The sequence below is a fragment of the Nycticebus coucang genome, chromosome 1 (assembly GCF_027406575.1).
Source record: "Nycticebus coucang isolate mNycCou1 chromosome 1, mNycCou1.pri, whole genome shotgun sequence".
Classification (NCBI taxonomy): Eukaryota; Metazoa; Chordata; class Mammalia; order Primates; family Lorisidae; genus Nycticebus; species Nycticebus coucang.
In genome coordinates, this window is record NC_069780.1 from 136,929,874 (window position 1) to 136,955,912 (window position 26,039).

Here is a 26,039-nt window from a genome sequence, read left to right on the forward strand (position 1 = left end):
GAAGCTGTCCACCTATGCCAGAACCCACTATACCCTTTACAGCAATTTTAGAACTCTTTCTGCAATGGCCATTAGAACTGTCATTGTATTACTTGGTATTTTGGATCTCATCAAATTGCTTTCTTTTTAGTATTTTTTTAATCTTCAGATAAAGAAAAAAGTGATTAGGGCTAGCTCAATGAATAAGGAGGGTGTTCCATTACAGTTATTTGTTTACTGGCTACAAACTCCCTCACAGATAGTGCCATGTGAGTTGGTGCATTGTTGTGATGCAAGAGCCATGAGTTGTTGGTGAAATGTTCAGATTTCTCAGCACTTCTAAGTAGAGAACTTGGTTTACTCTTTGTCTAGTTGGTACAAATCCATAGTGACAATCCCTCCGATATCAAAAAAGTTAGCAGCATTGTTTTGACTCTTGATTTGAACTGATAGAACTTTCTTGGTTGTAGAAAATTGGCTGACTTCCATTGTGCATTTTGACACTTTGTTTCAGGATTATATTGGTATATCCATGTTTCATCACCAGTGATAGCATGCCCCAAAACATAGTCTTGCCTCTTGGAAAGGTCTTGGTAAACTTCGACTCTTCTTTGCTTTTATTCACCAGTGAGCTCCTTTGGGGCCATTTTTGCACACACCTGTCTCATGCCAAGGTTTTCTTAACTGTTTCTCTATTAATGTTACTTGGTCTGCTATGCTTCTCACAGTCAGCCGATGATTTTGACACAACTTTGCAGTGTTTTCGTCACTTCTGCTCATTACTGGCCACCCTGACCTCTCTTCATCAGTGATGCTTTCTCTCCTCTCAGAAAAATGTGTGATCCATTTATACCTGCTGTTTTCTTCATGGTGTTATCCCCATACACTTGGACTAAAATGTGCTGATTTTACTTCCACTCCTGCCTAATTTAACAAGAAATTTAATGTTTGTTTGTTCCTCTAATTAAAGCTCCGACATTCTTCCAACAGCACACAAAAACATATCACCGTAGTGAACTCCACTCAGCAAGACACCACCACATGTCAGCACAAGCACAGCTGTGAGACACTGATATCTGAGGTTATAAAACCTTACCAAGTTGTTTGTACAGTGCTGCCAGTGTAGGTGCACGGTGGCAAGTTCGCAATCTTAATGGTCAGACCTTGTACACCTGGGTGCATTCATAAAAACTCATAAAATTACAAACTGAAAAGCATGAATTTTAATGTTTGAAACCTAACTTTTACAATAAGTAAAAATATTAAAACTTTTAAAGAAAGACATTTTTTATCTGTGTTGTGAGTTGTACAGTGAATTCACTGGAAATATTTAAGCCCAAACTGGTTGGCCTTTGGCAGTGGGAGAGGTGTTTTGGAGAGGGGATTCTTTTTTTTTTTTTTTTTTTAATTTTAAGTTTGAAGGTATATTTTGAAATAAAAGTGCAAAATAAATTTTTATAAAATTGTCACATAGGAACACACCTTACAATATCATCATATGCTACATTTACTTAAAAAAAATTAACAGATCTAGTCATCAACAGAAATAGCTATTATTTACAAATGCCAAATTCCCTTCCTTGAGGAAAGGAAACCTCAGGTGCAATGGCAGACTGCAGGTGTGACACTGCTCTGCCCCTCTGGCAGTGAGTGGGGATGCGTGCGGCCTGCCCCTGGCTGGGGGCCCAGGTGCCAGAGCAGAGATTCTAACTGGGTGACTTCTCTGGTCCTGGGCACTGTGGTCCTCTTACTTCAGTGACCACTATAAAATGTGACTATAAGTTTCCTTTGATTGTAAACAGAAAAAAAAACTTAATATACTTAAAATTTTTACTACTAAGTGTACTATAATTTTTATTGTGACTTACCACATTTGCAAAATTTTCATTTCAGAAGTTTCTGATTTGGCTCACTTGGTGATCTGTGACTTGGGGCATCCTCCGTGGTCCTTTCTGAAAGCCATCTTCTATGGCATGGGCTGTGAGAGCCCTGCTTATCGGTTTATTTTTCTTTCCTTGCATTCCATTTTTATTATATACATTGCATGTTAGAATGTTTCTGTAGAATTTCTTCATGTCATCCTGTTAGTAATCAACAGTTTGAGGTTTTTACATAGTAGCTCTTAGGAGATTTTGCTGGTTTGTGAAGCTCAACTGATGTTGACTTGTGCACAGATCAGTTGCATTTCAGCACCTTATGGTTTAACTCCATCTCCTTATGAATGGTGCATTTTTAGCCTTAAAAGAATCAGCTTAGTTTGCTCATACTTCCTCTTAAATAAAATATTTACTTTCTTTTTCAATATTAAACACTTACCTTTTTTTTCCTTTCTTTTTTTTTTTACAACTAAGACATGCTCAGGACAAACACCACAAAACCATAAAGCGTCTAAAACACAGTTGACTTCGTGTTTGTATATGAATTCTGAACTAAAGGCTCAAGGCTGTGACCATGCCCAGGGATCCTTAAACTCTTCCACATTATCATTTTTACAGTTTGATAAAAACTAAAACTCAGAGTCCTAATTGGGAGGATATCGTGAAAATCCCTTACTGTGATGTTTTATGATTCTTGAAAATTCATGGCATAGCATCATTCACAACTGCTAATTATGAAAGCTGTACATTTATAATCATTTCCTCTCCTAAGGAGTAAACCGTTACCAATTTTTATTTATTCCTAAGCAAATTCAATTGTGACTACCTAATTAAAGTCAGAGGTAGCTCCTGTAAAAACCTTTTTTTGTTGTTGTCGTTGCAATTTGGCTGGCGCCAGGTTTGAACCTACCTGCCACCCTCCGGATATGGGGCTGGCGCCATACTCACTGAGCCACAGGTGCCACCCTGGAGGTATCTTCATACTGGTTATACTGCTGTGGAAGTAGTAAGTACCATGTGGAGTGTTAGATTGGATTTAACCGTGAGAGGAAATACAGTATCAGTCACACTGTTTTCTCACTTGGCATGCCAACTATACCCTCCCAAATAACTGTTTAGTGATAAAAAGGCAGTTATTTTGTGAGCATGGACACAATACATGGAATCTGTTTCTTTGCATGAAAAGTAGAGTCAAAGGAAAAGGATTCAAATTCTGTTGGCACCTTTCTGTTTATGCACCTGGGTAAGAATGTGCATAAACTTGAGCTTATGAGTGCACAGTTTCAGCATGGCGCAAAGTGACTGGATGTAACCAGGCACTGTGAAGTACACATACAGGAAGTCAGCCTCCATGGGTATTTCTGACACGCCACATCATCCTCAGCACCACTGTCTATCTCAATGCCATAGTCCAGTTTGGCAGGCCTGAGTAGTGAAAAATTTGGGTTTTCCAGTTAGATTTCTACAATAATCCCCTCTGAAGAAACTTGTTATTTTTTTCAGGTCAACAGGTCCATTTGTCCCCAAAATTATTCCTTCTTTACCATGGCTCAGAATCATGCAGACAAAACTGCTCCTTTTGGGCGGCGCCTGTGGCTCAGTCGGTAAGGCGCTGGCCCCATATACCAAGGGTGGCGGGTTCAAAACCAGGCCCTGGCTGAACTGCAAACCAAAAAATAGCTGGGCGTTGTGGCGGGCGCCTGTAGTTCCAGCTACTCGGGAGGCTGAGGCAAGAGAATCGCTTCAGCCCAGGAGTTGGAGGTTGCTGTGAGCTGTGTGATGCCATGGCACTCTACCGAGGGCGATAAAGTGAGACTCTGTCTCTAAAAAAAAAAAAAACTGCTCCTTTTGCTATTATCTTCTTTAGAAACATTGTGCATGAATGCCACAATTTCTTTACATGTAAGGTCATTTTTATTCCTGACTTCATATTTCAAGTTCATGAATGTTTCCCAGAAGTTTGCTGCATCTACATCTGTGCTTGACCGAGGTGGCATTCCAGTACTTCTGTGAAAGTCATTATTATTAATTAGACATATACCCATTTCGGATAATCCATTTTATAGCTGTTGCCCACAGATATTCCAGAGTCCGTTGATTTGCTTCCATGGATGATTTTTGTTTCCAAATTTTTAATAGATTTTGAATCTGCTGAGTTTTCAGTATTCTCCATGGATATGGACAGTCTCTGGTCCGCAGGCAGTGGCTCACCTCGCTCCGCACCAGCTCAGCTTCTGCACTGGAGAGGGGATTCTTACACCTGGCACTTTTACTTAGTACAGGCTCAGTACATGTTTGTTGAAATTTAAAATTAATTAAGATTCTTTAAGAGTAAAAATCTGGGATCCCAAAAAGAAAGGAGAGTTTAATCTGTTAATATTGATCTTTTTATTATCAGTTCTTATGTTGGACTCTGCTCTTTTTGAAGGACTTGACAAAAATAAGATATTCATGAGAAAATTATCTTGTCAAATTTTGATTGTATTAGGGCTGGGCACAATGGCTCACACCTGTAATCCTAGCACTCTGGGAGGCTGAGGCAAGTAGATTGCCTGAGCTCAGAAGTTCAAGACCAGCCTGAGCTAGAGTGAGATCCCATCTCTAAGAAAATAGACAGGCAGGGCGGCGCCTGTGGCTCAGAGGGGTAGGGCGCCAGCCCCATATGCCGGAGGTGGCAGGTTCAAACCCAGCCCCAGCCAAAACTGCAAAAAAAAAAAAAAAATAGCCAGGCAAGGTGGTGGGCACCTATAGTCCCAGCTACCGGGAGGCTGAGGCAAGATCTCTTGAGCTCAAGAGTTTGAGGTTGCTGTGAGCTATACTGCCACGGCACTCAACCTCAGGGTGACTGGGTGACTCTGTCTCAAAAAAACAAAATTTTTAATTTTATTTGTGGTGATTGGGGACAGCTAATAATTGTTAGTGCTGAAACTAACAATTCTGAAAGTAGAATTTCCAGCAGGATGAAAAAATAGTTTCCTTTCTAGGATGAGAAGATGGGTGGCAGTGATTGAATCAGATTGTGGTTTAAATTATCACACAGTACTATCTTGCTCATTGGTTCTAGTTCAAGGAAGTGCTCACTCCTTTTGGTAATTGCAAACTCTGCTTCACTGATAAGATTACTATTACACTACAGGCACTGGGACCAGCTGTTATTCCTGTCACACTGCAGGCATGGGGGCCAGCCATGATTCCCATCACACTGCAGGCACGGGGGCCAGCCATATTCTCTTCTTGGCACTTCTTTCCTCCCTTGACCCTGGCCCCTCTCCCTGCTCTAAGTCTGCCTAGCTCCACAGCTGAGGTTGCCATCTGTAAAGCCTGTTACCTCAGGACACAGAATTCACTGGCGCAGAGGGAAAGCTGCAAGTGTGTGTGTAAGGCTGGTGGTTCTCATAATCCGATAAACATTGTGGAAAGCTTGCTCATTCGTGTGGAAGAGCCAGTGTTGCAGCTAAATGGTGGAGCCGTGAACCACCAGGCTCCAGGCTCTGGCATCTGTACGTTAGGCCTGCTCAGCCTGGAGCATTTTTATTTGTGATACTGAAAGAGCCAAGGAACACTGGCTGCTGCTTCTGCCATTCAGTGATCACAGAACCTTTATTTGAACCCCATGGAAGAAAGGCTGTATCCCACTTTTTTTTTTTTTTTAACTGAATGATGAAATCAGTGACAAATAGGACATCTCCTGTGATTTTTACACTCAGCATAGTACCTTCTGTATAATCACAGTAGGTCTGTGGTGTTTTTCTTTTCGCTCTCAATCTCTTTCATATAACCTAATTTCCTTTCTAAGAAATCTCTAAGGTATCCAAGACTTTGGCTGCCATAGTTTTGCAGCCTGTGAGTCTGCTCTCCTTTTCTGGTGACATCAGTCATGAATGAGCCACAGTACAGGGAAATGCCCTAAAGAGTTCTGAGCATGGCCTGATTTCTGAGGAGGAAAGCTTCTCAGTTCCTGCCCTTCTATCATCCATAATTTGTCTAGGCAAGCTCTGCTGGCACTTGGAAACCTCACTTGTCCCTGGGGACAAAGATCTCTTCAGTCACGGGATACAGACTTCTAGAACTGGAGCCTGAAGCACACTTCTTCACTGTGTCCTTCTCGTGCTCCCTTCCCACAAGAAATGCACTGTCTTTGGAATTGTTGTAAATTTACTCATTTTATAACCTGCAAGCTCAGAATGTCTCTTACCTTCATGGTTTTACCTTCAGTAAAACCAACCCTTCATGACAGGGGTCATTTGGGTTGGTTTTACTTACTATCTTTTCCATACTTACATGGTTTGCCTACCTTGGCAGCCTGCTGGCCTAGGCAATAATGAAGCTTCTGTGGAGGGGAGCAAACAGCTGACGGCGTGAGAGGCATGGAGGGGGCTCTTACAGTGGCCATCTATGATCTGCCAGGCTGTTGGTCAGAGCAGGCAAGAACAAAAGCCTGTCTGTCTGCCGGTACTTTGAAAAATCAATGTGTTGTATTCTTTTCTCTTTGCTTTCTTCCTGGCTGAAAGGGAGAATGCTCCCTCAGCAGTCGGCAGAATCATTCCAGGCAAGTACCCATTCCCGAGTCTTGCCTGCCTGTCCTATTACTACTGGGAGTTCTGAAAAGGACCCACGTTTATCTGAACTGCTTAAAAAGTCATTGGCAGAGGAATTTTTTTCTCAAACTCACCATCCAAAAATTGAATCCTATTGGCCTAATGTTGTGACAGGTTTGTGTTCCAGATAGCTGCTCACATAAGTATGTACTAATTTCACTAAGGCAGACTTAGGTGCCCGTTTGGAGCCTGAGTGGGATATGCAGGAATGCACTTTGGGCAGCATATTTCATAATACACATGTAAGTGTTGACTTGATGTTGAGAGTTCATTGAAAATGTTCTAGACTCAGTTGTGTGCCTGGATTGTTAGGGCTTAGCAGAGATCGTATCAAGTAGTGCTGTCCCAGGGTGAGAGTGGTGGAGGACTTACTAAAGACTTTTCTGAGTCTCTTGACAAGTTTCTCTGGGGGCTGCTGTGCAGAAATGAATATGTTAGATGTGTAAGGTCTTGACTGACTTTCCCTTTCTGCTTCTAAGAAAGATAGTGTGAGAAGGAAGGAAACACTTCTGAGATTAAAGAACTTTCCTGTTCTTCCATGTGTTGTTGAAGTTAGCCTGAAGAGGTTAGCAAATGGCTTTCAATAAATACTAATCACTTTGTATTATTCTTCAAAGCCTAAAAATGGTTTGCTGATGATAAGTAAGAGAAAAGATTTTTGGTTGGGTATAGTGGTTTTATTTAAAAGTCCATCACCAAAAAATCTTGTAACTTTACTGGTCATTATAACACATCCTAAGGCAAAAGATTAGATTTAAAATGAAGATTAGACTCAAAATAATCTTAAAGGAGATAATTGGTATTTTGTTGGTTTGGGTTTTTTTGTTTTGTTTTGTTGGTTTGTTTTTGAGACCGAGTCTTACATTGCTGCCCTGGATAGAGTGTCGTGGTATCACCATCGCTCACAGCAACCTCAAACTCTTGGGCTCAAGTGATCCTCTGGCCTCAGCCTCCTGAGTAGCTGACAAAATGGTCAATATTTAGTAGCATTTAATACATACATTCGGGCGGCGCCTGTGGTTCAGTTGGTAAGGCGCCTGCCCCATATACCGAGGGTGGCGGGTTCAAACCCGGCCCCAGCCAAACTGCAACCAAAAAATAGCCGGGCGTTGTGGCGGGCGCCTGTAGTCCCAGCTGCTCGGGAGGCTGAGGCAAGAGAATCCCTTAAGCCCAGGAGTTGGAGGTTGCTGTGAGCTGTGTGATGCCACGGCACTCTACCGAGGGCCATAAAGTGAGACTCTGTCTCTACAAAAAAAAAAAAAATACATACATTCGTTGAAGTTCTTTTTTTTATTTGCTGAAAATCCGTTTGGGCCAGGAAATGTGTCAGGCACCAGGGAGTCAGTGTTGAGGGAGTCGGTTGCTCTCCTGCTTACCCAGAGAGCTAGTGAAGAAGCATCTTCATTGAGGCAGTACATCTGGTATTTCACTTGACATTTTCTGTTAAAAAATAAAATTAATTTTTTATGGGTCATTACATTTTAAATCAGATTTTTCAGAGTAACAAGGAAAGTAGCTCAAGTAATTCAACTATTTGAAAATGTAGGAAAAAATAAGAAATAGACCAACAGGTGTAGAGTAGAATCTCCGTAGTTGGCCACCTCCCTACATTGCCCACCTCCTTAGAAGTTGACCTAAATTTCATAGCCCGCACGTGCACCACATGTAGACATCAGTACCCCAGGCCTGCTGCTTTATATTGGCCGCTTCTGGATGTTGACCAGTTTATTACAGTCCCTTGGGTGGTCAGTTCAGAGAGAGTCTGCTGTATTTTGTTTCAGAGGATCTCATTTGATCGAGGATATAGGCCACTTATACAGTTCATTTCTCTCACCAGGTCACTCTCATCCTGAACTTAATTTGACATATCTCTATCTTTCTGGTGTTAATTTTATAGAGAAAATCTTCTGATAATTTTATAGAGAAAACAAAGAGTGAAAGACATTTTCCAGTGAAACCTAAGGTATTCAAAAGAATGGGGAGGCTTAGATGACCCTAAATCCATAAAATATCTCATTTTTGCCACATCTCTTACCAGAACACTAGTAGATAGCCTAAATTAAATATTGTTTCTCATTTCCTCTCCTTTTTGCAGCTATTACTTTGGCACAAAACCTATTTAGAGGGAAACTATCCCAATGGCAATGGCAGGAAGTAGCAGGGGGCAGGTTGAATGAACCACTAGTATTAGTCTGTCTTAGACTCTCCAATATGGTACAGATTCTTTAGCACCAAGTTTTTGTCTTATCTTTTTCTTTTTATGAAAAGAGTTTGATTTTTGTGGAGCTCAGAGATTGGCTTGCTTCCTGAATGGCTAAGAAAGTCCAGGGTCCTTCAGCTGACATGGCATGATAAATGAGGGTCTGTCCTGATCGAAGCATATAAACAAAAAGAGGGCCTTTGAAGGTCTTTATACACCCTGCTGAGTCTGTTGTCTTGGACCCTGTCCCAGCTCTCACCCCAGGTGTTAGTGATGTGTGTAAACTCAAGGTGGGGGCAGTCAAGGTGGAAGCAGCGTTCAAGTCCCTTCCCAAGTACCCTTCCTTTGTGGGAATCCTGTTACTGTGTATACTTCATCTTGGACTCTGTGAGAGATAAGCTGAAGAAGGGCTAGAATGGAGCTGTGAGGAAAGCAGGGAATTGTGGGTCCCAGAGGATGTGAATGTTAAATTTTGTTCAGCTTCTGTTTTTTTCTTTTTTGTTTTCTTTTGGTTTAGTGAAGAATGTCCCAATCTCTCTCCTGTGCCACAAGAGATAACACTGTTACTCACAGCTGATTTCCCTCTATAGATTTGCTGTGCTATTCTGTTTTTCATTTTTTTCTTTAACTGTTTTATTTTAAACTTCCAAAGTCTCCACGTCAGCTTCACATATCTCTTCTAATGAAATATGTAATTATATAACATCATGGTTAGTCTCTAGTCATTTATCATAAATTTTATATTAAACAAGATGTTGAAGCAGGAAGTATGAGGAATAAAATGTTTTAATATTTGTTATTTCTTACTTTGCCTTCTCTTTTCCATTTCTGACTTTATGGGTTAATTTTCATTCTCAAGTTTTTATCACCTTTTGACTTTCATGATTTTTGGTCACATTGTACTGTGTAAATATCTAAGAGAAGGGACTGATGATAAAAGATATGTTTTGACATTAACATTTAAGAGTTAACACCAGTTTTCTCTCTTCTTGTGCTTTATTTAGATTTCGGCATAGCCCCAACTGCTGGTACCTGAGAGACTGGACTATCCACACCTGGATTAGGCAGTGTCTAAAATATGGTGCACAAGACAAAGCCTTATATACCCTTATAAATAAGGTGAGTGGTTTCCTGGGAGCTGCAGCCTGTTTTTCTTAGTTTGTATGATGCGATGTTTATATTATATTATAATACAGCAAAAATAATGCTAGGAATAACTTTTTAAAATCATTTGCCCTCAATATTCTTTTTAGAATGGTATTTTTTTAAGCTCCCAGGTGATTCTAATTTGCAGCCTTGTCTGAGAATCACTGACCAGTAAATTTCTAAGATCCCACCCAGTTTTAATGATTTATCATCCTAAAATATTTTGTTTTTACCTTACCCGTAGGGATTAGTACTGATCTGGATGACTGATTTGAGAACTGTCCACAAGCTACAACCTTTAAAGCAGTGGCTTTTAAACATCTTTCCATTTCATCACACCTGAGGCATCCTTTGTCTGCCTCATGCAAATAGTCAAGTCAGCGTAATTCACAGTTGGGGGTTAGGACTGTGTCAGAATCTCCCAAGGGGATGAATTCAGGTTAAAACATTCTTCAGGTGTGTCTAATGGCTGGTGAGGGAAGAATGGAGAGCAGTATGGGGTGGTGGTTACCGCTATTGGAGTAAGAATGTTCAGTAAGAAACTACTGAAAATGCAGCCACTGTCTCCATTATTGGCAGTCAAACCTGAGTGGGCTTGAAAACCACATGAGAAGCTCTCTAAAACTTCAGATTTCTGTGCACAATTCCCAGAGGGTCTGATGCTGTAGGTCAGAAGGCTTAAGAATCTGTATTGTTAAAAGCACTCTTAGAAAATTCTGAGGGAAATGCTTAAGGGTCCACATTTTAAGAAATCTGAATTTTCAAATCTTCAACATTCCTAGGTGCTTGGTTAGTAGTAAATAATTGTTGACATTTTTCTTGGGTCTTCAAAAGCCAGGCTGAGGACCAGAAAGTGCTGCACAATGCATGCCTGTTTATTTTTGTATTGTTATTCATATCTTATAAAAAGAGTCACTGAGCAAGCCAAGGATGTGCATGGAGTTTTGTGTGGTTTTTTTTTTTCTTTCTTCTTCCTTTCTTTTTTCTTTCTCTCTTTTTTTTTTTTCTTTTGAGCTACGTTGAGGTGTTAGCATTGAGCTTTATTTTTCACATATCATTTGTCTTATATCAGACACCTACTCACAACTTTCTCGCCCTGACCAACAGTTCCAATTACCAAACCCCATGAGTCCCGGCTTCTGTTTCACTGTCACAGATGCTGTAAAATGATAGTCAAATATTTTAAAGCTAATGGTGGCAAGTTTTATCCTGAATAATACATGGGCATATATTACAGACTGAATTAAAGTGGATATTTTTTCTTCTTTTCCTTTTATTTCCATTTTCATTACAGGTTCAATATGGAATTTTTCCAGATAACTTCACATTCAATTTGCTGATGGATTCTTTCATAAAGAAAGAAAATTACAAAGGTAAGAAACCAAACTCAGATTTGGTTATTGTAGGGCTTCCAACTCCCGAAGGGAAGAATATAAATGTGGGCACTTCCCCCTTTTTATTTCTTGGTGTCTTCTCCTTACATCGCTCTTTCAGTCGGAAAAGTTTCAATGAAAATTATCATCATTTGCATAACATTTTTACAGATATTATCCTTTTTATTGTTGTGAGTATAGAAAATATCAAACTATATAAATGATTATAGAGGAAAAGTAAATTATACAGACCCATCTATTTTATTTCCCAAGCTGACTGAAATGCAGAATATAATTAAAGGATAAAGTAAATTTATTTTCACACGTAATTTTAGTTTCAGTAATGAACAGTTGGTAGAACTGAGATTTTTTTTCAAACAGAGTTTTTAGTTTGGGGTTCTTTTAAAATATTATTGGCTTGTTTCTTTATTTAAAGAAACAGATCCTTATTTTGCTACTAATTTACTAGATGACTGTCATAGTCTGCCTATCTCAATTCCCCACTTGCAAAAAGAACATAGAAATTCAGGCCCCGGGCCTCATTCAGAACTGTGACAGCGTGTGCAAAACTGGCTGGCTAGGAGCAGCTGCAGATCAGTGCTGACTCATGATTATGAATATGTGAAAAAGCTGGCTAACAGAATAGCTCAGTCGAAAACATTTGTTGTGCTTAGGATAATGTGCAGGCACCATATTTTCAATTAATATTAGTGTTCTCTACCAACAATTAACTAAGGGAAGGAAGTTGCTTGAACTTGATTTTCTTGGCTTCCATCTATGTTAGAGAATATCAAGGGAAAATAAAATTAGTTGAAGGCCTGATTTTCCATGATCAGCCTTCATATGAAACAAATGTATGTTATACACAGGGGCTTATATCTATAAATAAGCACTTTCCTTTCCCTTCTTTCAAGTCTTTTAAACTGAACTGTATTGTCTTTTTGATAGTCACCACTTTCCTTTCTTTGAAATACTACCTGGGGTTTAGGAGTTCTTCAGTTTTTCCTTCCTGCCTGATCATTCTCACTAGAGTGGAGAATGGGGCAATCACCCACCCTCTTCTGCTCTGTCTGTCAGGGTGACCTTGAAAAGCAGATGTGCCTCCTTTCTTTAAGCCTTAGCTCCTCTAGCTGATGGACAGGATGTCTTACTTGTGCTTCACAATTTATGAAGCATTTTTCCTATGTATTATCTTGTTGGGCTATCCAGAATTCTTTTGAAGTAGATGACACAAGTAGTCTTTTATTATAGGAAGATGATACTGGGAGCCAAGAGAAATGGTTTCATTCAACGTCCTGAAGAAGATGGCACAGGAACACTTGATTTAGTGTGTTACAGTAGAAGCCTAACTTGTACAAGAACTATGACCAGAGCCCACATTGTTTTTCCCTTCTTAATTTTGCTTGCCTATTTGTTTATTTTACCATGCCATACTTTTTTTTTCTTTTTTTATTGAATATCATTATATTTATTTCCCTACAGGTCATTTTTGTATAGCTTCAACATTTTCTCCTCAAAAAGACAAAAAGTCTTAGAACTGGATCACTTGGCCCTTTCTTTTCTTATCTCCTCCCAGTTCAAAATACTTGCATCTCTTAATGGCCAGCATCCTCTCGGATCTGCAGTTAGGCTCAACACATTCCAGCCTTAGCACAATCTTCTTTGTGGTTTTAGCCTTCTTCTGGAAAATTGGCTTTGTCTGCCCACCATAGCCACTCTGCTTTCGATCACAGCGCCTCTTTCCTTGGGCATGCAAGGAATCCTTACCCTTCTTATACTGGGTCACTTTCTGAGGCTGATGCTTGCCACACTTCTTACAGAAAGTTCTTTGGGTTTTAGGTACATTGACCATCTCTACAGTAGAACTGTCTCTACGATGAAATCGCAAAGCTCGGCGTCCACAGCCCTTGCCTCCCGCAGCTGGCGCTCACAGGCCATGCCTTACTTTTTAAGAGTGTTTATAGATAAATAGAGATGTGGTGATGTTTCCTACAACTAATTTCTTCTCCTTTTTTCTTTCATCTCCTTGCTAGATGCTTTATTGGTGGTTTTCGAGATCATGATGCAAGAAGCCTTTGAATTGCCTTCCACCCAACTTCTCTCCCTCTTTGTTTTATATTATTGCCTGGAACAGAAGACAGACCTGAGTGTAAGTGATCTGCCCGAAAGCAGGACTGTGAGCTTTACTTAGGTCTGAGGTGTCCAGGGTGGAAACCTTGTCCTCAGACTCTGGAGAGGGGTATCTGGTGTGCTGCTCCGTGCCATGCACAGGCAGGAGTGACTGAGTGTTCGTTCTGCATATTAATGTCTTAGTTACGGGTTTCTAGTGAAGTGAAACTGGCTGTTTATCCATTTGAGAGAGCTCAAGTGAAAGTCCTTGTGCACATTTTGAAACTTGCACTAGACTGAATGTGCCTCAGACGTTCAGAAATGGATCATTGATGATCACTGAAAGCTGGACATGGTATGTCAAAGAAGTAGCAAGGCAGCTAACGTTGACCTGACCTGAGGTATTAAGTACTGGTAATTTGTATCAGTAGACCGTGTGAGGTGGCTCATGCCTATAATCCTAGCACTCTGGGAGGCCAAGGCGAATGGATTGCCTGAGCTCAGGAGTTGGACACCAGTCTGAGCAAGCCTGAGACCTCATCTCTAAAACTAGCTGGGCATTGCGGCGGGCACCTGTAGTCTCAGCTACTTGGGAGGCTGAGGCAACAGGATCACTTGAGCCCAAGAGTTTGAGGTTGCTGTGAGCTACAATGCCACGGCACTCAGCCCCAGGATGACAGAGTGAGACTCTGTCTCAAAAAAATAAATAAATAAAAATAGTGTGTATTAGTATTTTTCTAAGGTTACTCCAGGGTAATCTTTTTCTGGAAGGTCCAGAACACCAGGTTTTGGTTTCAGTAGGTTGAGGTATTTAGTTATCACTTACTGCTATGCTAAGAATAACAACAGTAATACCAACCACTAGTATTCATGTAGCACTTACCTGACACCAGGCTGTGTTGATGTTTTAAATTTATTAATGTGTCTGATCCTTACAAGAAGTCTATGCAGAAGAGAAGACTAGGGTATTGAAATGTTATAGGGTAACCACCCAGCTGGTAGGTAATAAAGCCACCTGGCAAAGCCGATAGTCTGGTTCTGCAGTCTGCCCTTAACCTCAAATGCAACATCAAAATTCCCAGTTTGGGTAGGAACTGAAAAGGTCATCTGGTGCAGCCACATTCTAAAGAATTGATGGCATATTATGCCTTCCTGAGTGTCATAGCCTACGATGCATCCCACATTCATTATTAATTCATTCTGTATTGAACACCTACTCATCCCATAGTTTGCCAAGTGCTAGTTATACAGTGGTGAGCAAACACTTCTTGCTTACAACCTGGGAAGAATACAGATGTTTTAAAAACAAAACAAACATACAAGTATAAAATATGAGCATGGCGAAGGAGAAGTGTGTGAACAACCTATGCACGTGTCATAGGGGGGTTGGTTTGTATTTTAAACTTAAATTGGTTAGGAAGGACTTCCTTCAGGAAATATTTCTTAAGTGTTTGAAGAATGACTAGTAATTAGCTGAAGAGGGGGAGAAGAGTTCAAGAAGAGGGGATAATATGTACAAATGCCTTATGGCAGAAAGAATGTGGTTAGCAGAAAAGGGCAGAAGAAGACTGTAGCTACGAGAGGGAGAATGATAGGGAGGACACGGGCAAGCTGAGGTTGGAGAAGGTAGGCTGTCCCACGTCATTTTGTGTTCATCCTAAGAATGGTGACAAACCCTTGACAGGTTTGAAGCAGAGAAGGTAATGTGTTAAAATTTATTTTTTGAGAGGACCCCTCTGGCTGTATTGTGGATAGTTGATCGGAGCCGGCCAAGACGGCTATGGCCAGACTGTTGTGTAGCCCCAGCAAGAGATGATGGTAGTGTAGGGACCAGGATGTGGCATAGAGTAGCAGTGGGCTGCCACAAGATGAGAAACTAGATGTGGGGGCAGGGACATGGGTCAAATGTTCTCTCCTCGATTTCTGACTCAGATATCTGGGGTGCCATGTGTTTACAAAGGGAACTCTGGGGAAAGACCAGGTTTTACAAGGAAAATCATTTCCTGGCTCTGAACAGATGTACATTTGAAGTACTCTTGAGACAATCAAGAGACTTTACCAAGGGAGATGCCTCAATCTTCTTCCCCCCCCCCCCAATAAGCTAAGCCCTGCCCCAGGTGACTAGTCACTTTCTTTTTGGGGTGCCCTTGTCACACTCAGTCACTGTGCTCATGCTTTTCCTTCACAGTGTCTATTGCAGTTGGTGGCTGTCTGTCTGTGATGATTAAAAGTATTGATGAGGGGGTTTGTTTGTTTGTTTGTTTTTGAGGCAGTCTCAAGCTATCACTCTGGATAGAGAGCCATGGCATCATAGCTCACAGCAACTTCCAACTCAGGCTCAAGTGATCCTCTTGCTTCAGTTTTTCTATTTCTGGTGGAGATGGGGGTCTCGATTTCGCTCAGGCTGGTCTTAAACTCACGAGCTCAAGCAATCCACCCATCTCGGCCTCCCAGAGTGCTAGGATTACAGGAATGAGCCACCATGCCTGGCTGCATTGATGAGTTCTTAAAAAAAAAGGAGATTCTACCAAGGAAATTAGAGGTTTGATGGAAAGATCTAGACCAGAGATAATAATTTTGGAGATTAATTTATATATCCATGTGTAAATGTCTGCAGGAGAGCCAGAGAACAAAAAGAAGGAAAATCAGCAATGTGTTGGACCACAGAATCCGTGGGAAGGGAGTGGTGTACGATGTAGAACACTTCCAAGAGGGCAGGGAAGATGCATGAAGAAAGCTCACTGAATTTAGTAGCATGAGGTACTTACTACATTGTAACCTTCGTTTCCATAGAATAAGGGAGCAGGAAACCAAACTGGAGTGGATTGTGGAGTATTTAGAGGTGCAGGAAGGAGACAGGAGCGTAGGTAACTCTTTTGAGATGTCTGGCTACAAGGAGAGAGAGAGAATGTGGATTTACTAATTGTTTTAATGGACAAGGCAAAGTACAAAATGGGAAAGCCTTGAGGACATTGGTGAAATAACATCTGAATTAGTACATTATAGTATCTGTGATAGACAATCATAAAAGATATTCTTCAATTCTTTTCTTCTTTTTTTTTTTTTATTTTTTATTTTTGTAGAGACAGAGTCTCACTTTATCGCCCTCAGTAGAGTGCCGTGGCCTCACACAGCTCACAGCAACCTCCAGTTCCTGGGCTTAGGCGATTCTCTTGCCTCAGCCTCCCAAGTAGCTGGAACTACAGGCGCCCGCCACAACACCCGGCTATTTTGTTGTTGTTGCAGTTCGCTGGGGTCAGATTTGAACCCACCACCCTCAGTACATGTGGCTAGCACTCTACCCACTGAGCCACAGGCACCACCCTCTTCTTTTTACATATATATATATATATATTTTTTTTTTTTTTTTTTTTTTTTAAACCCCTGCTTGATTCCTAGCTCATCAAGATAGCTATTGCTCTGAAATTTTACTGCTTGCCTGGGCTGGAATTCACTGACATCATCATAGCTCACTGCAGCCTCAAACTCCTGAGCTGAGCCTCAGCCTCTGGGAGAACTGGAATTGCGTGTGTGCACCACTACACCCAGATAATTTTTTTGTAAAGATAGGATCTTGCCAGGCTGTTCTCAAACTCCTGACCTCAAGTGATGCTCCTGCCTAGGGCTTTTGAAGTGCTAGGATTACAGGCATGAGCCACTGCGCTCAACTGAAAATTTCTAAGACATTTATCTGTTTGAATGTTTTTATTCATCTTTTCAAAAATCCTTTCAAAATATCACCATCCTAGTTACCATCACCATCCCTGCTTCATTCCTAGCTCATCAAGAAAAGCTACTGCTGGGCAGCGCCTGTGGCTCAGTGAGTAGGGCGCCGGCCCCATATGCCGAGGGTGGCGGGTTCGAACCCAGCCCCGGCCAAACTGCAACAACAAAAAAAAATAGCCGGGCGTTGTGGTGGGCACCTATAGTCCCAGCTACTGAGGAGGCTGAGGCAGGAGAATCGCGTAAGCCCAGGAGTTGGAGGTTGCTGTGAGCCGTGTGACACAATGGCATTCTACCGAGGGCAATAAAGTGAAACTCTGTCTCTACAAAAAAAAAAAAAAAAAGAAAGCTACTGCTCTGAAATTTTACTGCTCATTTGGCTTTTAGCTACTGTTATATCCTGATACTGTAGCTCATGTTTTTCTTTACAAGTATTTAAAAAAACAAAAACAAAAAAACTGTTTTTAAGACTCTTTTATTTCATTTCAGATTAATGTGAGGGTATGAACAATTAGCTTACAGTGTTTACATTTGTTAGGTAGAGTCCCTATTGTAGTTGGGTGGGGATGTGCCATGTACCCTTTCATTGAAAGCACCTTTTCTATTATTTACTGGGCCTACTTTTCATGCGGTTGATATGGGGAAAATCAAATTTCCCTATATTAGATGGTCTGCTTTTGAAAGTAAAATGGCCTGGTCCTTGATTTATCTGTTCTGCATAAGTGCCTGGGGAGGTTTTGTTTTTCTCCCAAGGTCTTTGTTTTTTTCAAAGATATAGGAAAATTTCAAGGAGTGACTCTTGTATTGCACAAAGACTATTCACAGAAGAGAGGTTTGGGTGCCTGTTAACAAACACCTGGGGTGCCTCACTCGCACTTGGCTGCAATTGCAGACTGTTCATTCTCTGCCTCCTCCCTGACCGCTGGGTGCAGAGCTTGCTACAGAGCCACCTGAACTTAGCCAGAGGGAGGGTTCCAGCTTAGATGGACGTGTACTCATATAGCACCAAGATCATAACTCCTGTCTATTGTCTGGGAGTTGCCAAGGCTTTCCTCGGAATCCTGCATTTCCAGCAAGTCCTTTAGTCACGGCTGTTACTAATCCACAGCAGGCTTAGCAATGCCTGTATTTTGGTCTTTCCCCCACCCCCACCCCATGTCTCAAAGGCTTCAGTTTTATTAAAGTGTAATTTTGCACCCTGGGATGAAAGAAATGATCGCTAAGTGTTTCTGATTGCCTAATTTGTTTTTGAGAGGCACAAATCTATCTAAAATCAACTTAATAGTGGTATTTATTCTAAAACTGAGAAGACTTATCATTGCTGAATTGTTTAAATTCAAAAGCTTGCACCATCAGGCCATAGCGGTGTGAACAGCCAGCAGCGTGTTGAGTCTTTAGTGATTGTCTCAAGTCAGTGTTAGTCCAGAGTGGACTCGTTTTGTTTTGTTTTGCTTTGCTGATTGTAAAAGGAGTTCCTATTCATTGCCAAAATTTCAGAAAATAGCAGGGTTTTTTTCTATGTATTTATTTATTTATTTATTTTCATTAAATCATAGCTGTGTACATTAATGCAGTCATGGGGTACAATGTGCTGGTTTTATATACAATTTGAAATATTTTCATCAAACTGAGAAAATAGCAAAAACTTTAAAAAAGAAAACCAGTAAGTAATTATAATTTTACTATCCCCAAATCTGTTAACATATAGGGCATTTCTTTTCTGTATTTTTCTTTAGATATAAATACCTTGAATTTACAAAATTAGTATTATATGTAGCTTTGTTATTTTGCTTTTTTTAACTTAATATGGTAACATGTTCTTTTCTTCCATGTCATTAAAAATCATATTTTTGCATAAAGCATTCATTGCTTAGATCTGGTGTATTCTGTTGCAGTGGGAAGAGGAGAGGAACTTCGGTGCATCCCTATTACTTCTAGGCCTGAAACAAAAGAACTCAGTGGGTTTGAGTTCCCAGTTGTATGCCTACGCACTTCTTGGTAAGCCAAGTGATCTTACAAGTATTCTTCTTTGTGGACAGAACAAATGCATGCTTATCATTCTTAGTAAAATTATAATTTGGTTTAAATTTCCTAGGGAGATCCAATTATAGCCTTCATTTTAGACATAAAAATAGACCTCGATGGCCTTATAGTTACTCAATAAGAAAATAAAGAAGGTTCTTAAAACCTGTCACCACTGGCAAAGTGAGAACTACTGTGGGTGGGCTTGGATAATGTGTAGTGGCAATCAGAGTAAAGAAAGGGAAGTTCTGGCCCTCATTAGGTAAAGCCACTCAATAGAGTCTTTTCCAGTATTAATAAAAATCTTTCCATCTCTTTAGACCTAACGTTCAGAAGGAAGAAATTAAGGGTTAGAGTTGAACTTAGATCTTTGGTATTGTTTTCAAGTGAGGTAAGAGAAGCTCGACACAAGTATAGTCATCCTTTGGGAAAAGCAGAGCGGCTAAGTGGTGAGTGTGAAGGACTGTGCAGCGGCATGGGGGCTATACTTTTGTGCCCTATTAGCATTGAAAATCGGACAGGTCAAGAAGGCAAAGCCTTCTGAGGAGTGGCCTCAGAACCCTAGTTGTGTGGAATCTGGGCAAATAGCATTCAGCCTTAATATATGTAAAATATTGTCCTCATTTACAGAAGTTTATGAAAAACAAGTTATTTCCTCATTCTCCCTTCTCTCTCATGTAGTCACTCGTCTGGGAAAGCACCTTCTCTTTACCGCCCATTGCTCCTGCTTACTTTTCCTTCTGAAAATCAAGGTTACAGCAGTGTGATGGCTTTTGAAGTTGCTCTTTGCCAACAAAATGTAGTGTGGTATTTTTGGATGCTGATTCTGTTATTTTAGTTTGTCGGCTGGCTATCAGTCTAACAAAACAGTTGACCACGCTTTTTAGAAACCATTTTTTCTTATTTGCCACTTTTGATACTGATTTACATTTGTTTTCCTTTGCTTTCAGATTAGAATTCAGGGCTGTTATACTGCTTAGATTGTTCAGGAAGTTGGCAGGGCTAAGAATGTATACTGTGTTGTTTACGAGCAGCGGCCCTGGTCCTGTGTGGCCGGCAGCCATCTACTCAGAAGCCCTGTGCTTTCACTCTGTCGTATGCTGTGCAGCCTGGAAACAGCTGCCCAGACTGTGACTTAGGTCTAGCCCCAAGCACCTTAAAGGCCTAAAATTAGCTGGCGCCTGATAAGCTTTGTCTGTTCATGTCTGACTATAGCTTTCCCAAATCCTCCTTTCCAGAAAAGGTAAGTGAAGATGGATTTAAGACCTGGCAGCTCAAGGTGACTTTGGTCATTAGTGCAGAGAGGGTTTCTGTTCCACAGGAATCCAGACAGCCCCTCTCCCTATTAGAGGACTCTGCTGTCTGGCGTCCATGTCTTCAGCTTCAGTCATGATGGTTTGAAGTACCAAGAATAACATACATGTCTGAAGGTCCGAAAGGATCACAGAGATTCTGTGATGTAGGAACTGATGAAGCTCAAGTAAAGGAAAGAAAGGGAAAATGAGATTTATTTCATAAAGATGATAGATTTGAGTGTTTTGGAACATTGTAAAAAATCTCAAACATTTCCTAGCAGGGAAAGTTGTCAGATGTTGACAAGATTGTCATAGCAGGAAAGTTGTGGAATTTCTTTTTGTGGGGAAGATTTTATTCTTAAAACAAACTTTTCATTTGTTTTTTTTTCGGGGGGTGGGGGTGGTTTTTGTTTTTTTAAGACAGGGTCTCTCTCTTTTGCCCAGACTAGAGTGCAATGACGTGATCGTGGCTCCCCGTAGCCTTGAACTCCTGGGCTCAACTTATCTTCCTGCCTCAGCCTCCTGAGTAGCTGGGACTTAAGGTGACCCATTTGTTAAGGGTAGCTCTACTTAAATGCACATGTAGCAACCTCTCTCTATTTCCTTCAACCCAGTGATTCATACATCCTCATGATAATCTCCACCAGCCCAAAAGAAAAAGAGTTCAGACAATTTTGTATTAAAAAAATGTATACAGTGAATTTTATGATATGAATTTTATCATCCATCTGAAATGGCCCCATGTCACTGGATGGGCTAAGGCTCTTGATACAGTTCAGAAATGATCCTCTGTTTCTGGAGCTGCCAGGCCAGTATTCACTTGGGCCATCAGGTCTGCATTCTCAGACATGGGGGGAAGACACTGAGCATTCTTTATTGTTCCTTTGGGCTACAGGGAAGGTGGAGCTGCAGCAAGGGCTACGGGCTGTGTACCATGACATGCCCCTTATGTGGAAACCAGGCTACCTTGACAGAGCCCTTCAAGTAATGGAGACCGTGGCCGCCTCCACAGAAGACAGAAAGCTGTGCAGAGAAGCGGTGTGTTCCTCAGCCCTCATTCTGTGAGATTCAGCCATCTTATGTCCTCTGGACAAGCTGAGCTTAGAATTTGTTTTCACTGTCTTTCACCTACCTCTACTTTCTGTCTTTTTATAGAATATGTCCTTATTTAGTTGAAAACAAACAAAAAACTACAAACATTTTCAATGCTACTGACAAAAAAATAAGATTAATAGTGAACTAAAGCTCATTGTCCAGGAAGAAAGCAATTCGCCTCCCCTGAATTCAAGTTGAGTTCAATAAAATACTGCCTATTTCACTGTCCCCTCCCTCTGCTCCCCCCTCAAAAAAATCTCAGAGGGAACTCAAGAAAAGGTAAAGTTTTATTTTAAATACTTTGAAGTGTCTTTGGCATTTCTGTACCCTTGTATAGTCCTAAGAGACTACCTCGCATTTTTTGCCCTATAAAAGATGCAGTCATGCAAGAAATGAATCTGCACCCTGGGAAAGGGTAATCTTACTTTCCTTCTGTTAAGCCATACTGTGGTGAATGTGTACTGCTGAGGAGATTGGATCAGGTGTTCCTTTGCATAGACTAGAACTCTTGTCTTCCCACCAGCCCCAGAGCTCACCCCTCTTAGTCTCTGAGGCCCCTTGACACTATGAACTTGCTAGACTTAGCTGAGACTCTGGGAGACATGGTGAGCCTCAGACCCCACAGACAGCCACAGCATCTGCTCCTCACATTTATAGCCAGAGCAAAGCCTGGAAGGACACTGGTTGTCTCATTTCCAGGGTATAAGGGTTGCCTTGGGGGCACTTACCTGTCTTGTCTCGGCACTGATTACCAGGGCTCACCCTTGGCTTTCATTTCATTCCTGGGGTACACTGGTCTTGTGCCTATACCGGCACTTTGTGTTAATGTCCCATGAATCATTTTCTTCTTTGTCAGACATTTATAACAAAGGATGTACATTTCTACGTATATGTGTTTTAACTCTCCTACAGTCATGCTAGTGGTTAAAAACACAAAATTATATTTTTTTTTTTTGGCAGGGAGATATTACTTCCAATCTGAGCCAGATTTGCATTCTTTGTATTGTGACTTAATACAAATGTGTTTCTGATGTCAGCAAGAACATAATATGTGTCCAGTTTGGGTGTAGTAGGTTAGTAGTGTTAAAAGTTCCTTGAATAGCCGGGCGTTGTGGCGGACGCCTGTAGTCCCAGGTACTTGGGAGGCTGAGGCAAGAGAATCGCTTAAGCCCAGGAGTTGGAGGTTGCTGTGAGCTGTGTGATGCCACGGCACTCTACCGAGGGCCATAAAGTGAGACTCTGTCTCTACAAAAAAAAAAAAGTTCCTTGGACTGTTTTCTGGACTTGTGTTCTGATGTGGCGTGGACAGGAGTACGTGCTCTCCCAGCAGGTGCGTACCCTGGCCTGGCTGCTGCTCCTGCTGATGATGAGGCCCTGCAGGTCGCAGGAAGGGCACCTCAGAGTGAGGGAGGAATTGGAGAGGGGTTAGTCCTCTGCTTTTAAGTGACTTAGTCATAGACATCACCTCAAAGTGAATTTCACATGTGCATCTCTGGTCTGTCTTAGCAGTTTCTGAGGATAACAGTGATCCTCACTTCACAGATACCCTGTGAGCTAAAATCTTCCTCTGAGGGAGGCCCTTCCCTATGTGCAGAGGCTTTAACCTGCATTCAAAATGCCTCGTGTTGTTTGTGGTCTCTCTTTCCCTTCGTCTCAGTGCCACACTGATTGAGGAAGAAAGACGTGGTGGGGGAGGTAGTTTAGTGCCCATCAAGCACTGTGCTTGAGTTCCTACTTCCGTAACCAAAAGTGAGCGTAAATGCTTGTGCTGATTCACTTACACCAGTGGTTCTCAACCTGTGGGTCGCAACCCCCAGGAACTGTATTAAAGGGTCGTGGCATTAGGAAGGTTGAGAACCACTGACTTACACCAATAATTCTTAGCTTGCTTATTTATATCATTTGTTTCCTTCTAGGTTTTCCATGCCTACCCAGTAAGTTGTTTCTAATGAGAAAATGCAACCATTTCTGTTTGCTACAGTTTTATAAGGTCTCATACTCCTTCCTTGCACCTCCAGCATCCCTTCACAGTATTCTTTTAGGACCACAAAATGTCTAGTCACCAGCCCTTTTCCTACTCTGCAGCTCGAGGTGCTGGACGTGGTGCTGAAGAATCTGACTTCTCCAGCAGACAAGGCTTCAGAGGAACAGTCACAAGAAGGTGAAGACAACCAGGGATCAGGAGAACCGGTGGAGCAGTTAGACATAGAGGAAACAGAACAGTCCAAGCTTCCCCAATACCTGGAACGATTTAAGGTGAATCGTAGCAGAATTGTGTATCTCCCTGCTGTGCATAAAACATGCTACACTGCGGTGATGATAGACAAGTAATCTTTTCATGCATCAATGTCATGCACAAAGGCATTAAAAACTGACATCAAAATGGCATTTTTATTGCTTCACACATGAAGTGGTCTCAAAAGGAACCAATTGAATCTTTATGTTCTTTTGGTACTTGAGCCATCAGTGACAGTTTGTTAACTGAGGCACTGATGTGTGCCTGATGGGTGGATAATAGCTTACTGCCTCGTAACAATAACCTGACTTCCACTCTGAGTGGAAAGTACCTGGCCGTTTCTCCAACTTGCACTAGTGTGCTTTATAACCTAGAAACCCAAGCTAGACATTACAAAGCCACATTTAAGTATGTAGAGGAAGGACACAGACATCTTTTGTTGCTCATTTTTGGAAGCTTTGTGTTATTCACTAGGGTCATTGGAAATACTCCCTTGTACTACGTGGAAGATGTAAAGGTTTCCAGTGTTTCTTTTGAGACAGCCTTGAGCACTCAAGCTGCCTTGGGTAGCTTCTAACGGTACAACCAAAAATGCTCTGTGGTCAGTGTCAAGGAAATAGAACCACATTAAATGATTAAACCCTTGGCCTCTTCCTTGTTTCTTGTCTGTTGAGCACAGAGAAAAAAAGTACTGCTTGAGTGAGAATTCTTTGTGCAAAAAACCTTTCCTGTCCATGCCTAGCTGATCTGTTGTGTTATTTTGGTACTGATAGATGTAAACTTTGCTAGATCATTACATTTAAATCTTTCAGTGATTTTATTGAAGCAGCTATTATATCGAACCTATTTCCTAATGTTATAAAGGGGATTCTGTTGTGGATTGTTTTGTTTTGGGGTTTTTGTTTGTTTTTTGGCCTTGAAATAGAATCTCACTTTGTTACCCAGGTTCGAGTGCAGTGGCATCATAACTCACTGTAACCTCAAACTCCTGGGCTCAAGCAATCTTCCCACATAGCTGGGACTGCAGATACTTGCCTTAGCTAATTTTTCTATTTCTCGTAGTGATAGGTCTCATTGTGTCACTCAGGCTGGTCTCAAACTCCTAACCTCAAGTGATTGTCCTGCCTTGGCCTCCCAGAGTTCTAGGATTATAGACCTGAGCCACCTGCCCAGCCTAGATTCTCTTATCTTTTTGTAGCTATTTCTTTCATACTAATATCGACTTCTCTCTTATAATCTGTGTGTGGAGTTTTGTGGGGGGGGGGGATAGGGGGAGTTGTTTTGTGTTGAAACAGAGTCTCTGTCACCCAGGCTGGAGTACAGTGGCATAATTATAGTTTACTGCAACCTCAAACTCCTGGGCTGGAGTGATCTTCTTGTCCCAGCCTCCCAAGTAGCTGGGACTATAGGCATACATCACCATGCTGGGCTATTTTTTTCTATTTTTAGTAGAGATAGGATCTTGCTCTTGCTGAGGCTGGCCTCCAACTCCTGACCGCAAGCAATCCTCTTATCTTGGCCTTCCAGAATGCTAAGATTACAGGTGTGGGCCACCATGCCTGGCCTCTCTTGTAAAATTTGAAGCTAAGAAAGAAAGGTTAATTGATGTTCCCCAGGTACAGAGAGAATTGGCCATAGAAAGCTGTCCTTTCCTCTTAACTTTGCCTACCTTTGTAGATTAGAAAGGCTGAAGACAAAATCTACGTAGCCCTATATATGATCATCCACTACATTTACATGGACCAAGGTTGCCACGTCATGCCTAAAAGTCATAACTAATTTTTTCTGTTTCTTATAGATACTGTCTCAGAGAATAGAAACCTGTGCCTGCATTAAGTTCTCAGCCCTCATTCTTCTACAAATGCATATTCATGAAAATCAGGGAAAGGGGCAATATTTATCGATTACTAGCTGTGCTTTAGGCACCAGTGCGTTTCATGTGTCCTCACAAAAGCTCTGGGTGGCAAGGACCATTCTTCCCATGTTTCATGACCACTGTGGAGAGAAACTAGCCCAGCCTTAACAGATCAAATGACTGGCAGCTCTGAATTGAGCCCTTATTCTGGTGTCCTCAGCTGTCTCCGTGTCCTCAAACCACGTGGAGAGTGACGTCAGAAAGAAATCATTTTCATCTTAGATTTCCTTTTCTTCTCTTGTGTAATTTTTATTAGTCTAGGGTAATTTTAGGGGTCACATCACCATCATAGCAGGCCTTGGCCCCTCCTTGGAGCCCATGTACCCTTCCCACCATCCACACCCCTCCCCTTTATTGGAGCAGCCTCCTCACCTCTGAGTGAATTGCATTTGTTTGTAGAGCCTGGAGATGCGTGTTATAAGCTGTGGCTGGGGCTCTAAGTGGCGCTCTCTGATGAGCACATCTTGAAGT

The 26,039-nt window shown here is 41.4% G+C and overlaps 2 protein-coding genes and 1 pseudogene across 2 annotated transcripts in view; 1 reads left to right on the top strand and 2 right to left on the bottom strand.

Moving 5' to 3' along the window:
* The window catches only part of MRPS27 (mitochondrial ribosomal protein S27), a 113,118-nt gene that overhangs the window by 85,292 nt on the left and 1,787 nt on the right, over window positions 1-26,039 (top strand). The window contains exons 5-10 of the mRNA XM_053589030.1: window positions 9,659-9,773; window positions 11,095-11,173; window positions 13,207-13,322; window positions 18,901-19,003; window positions 21,218-21,360; window positions 23,503-23,673. Coding sequence (XP_053445005.1) covers window positions 9,659-9,773; window positions 11,095-11,173; window positions 13,207-13,322; window positions 18,901-19,003; window positions 21,218-21,360; window positions 23,503-23,673 — 727 coding nt within the window. The remainder of the gene's footprint in view (window positions 1-9,658; window positions 9,774-11,094; window positions 11,174-13,206; window positions 13,323-18,900; window positions 19,004-21,217; window positions 21,361-23,502; window positions 23,674-26,039) is intronic.
* LOC128584137 (caspase-3-like) lies at window positions 2,990-4,029 on the bottom strand (annotated as a pseudogene).
* Window positions 12,705-13,025, bottom strand: LOC128584146 (60S ribosomal protein L36a-like). Its single transcript, XM_053589052.1, has one exon. The coding sequence runs from the start codon at window positions 13,023-13,025 to the stop codon at window positions 12,705-12,707; it is 321 nt and encodes a 106-aa protein (XP_053445027.1).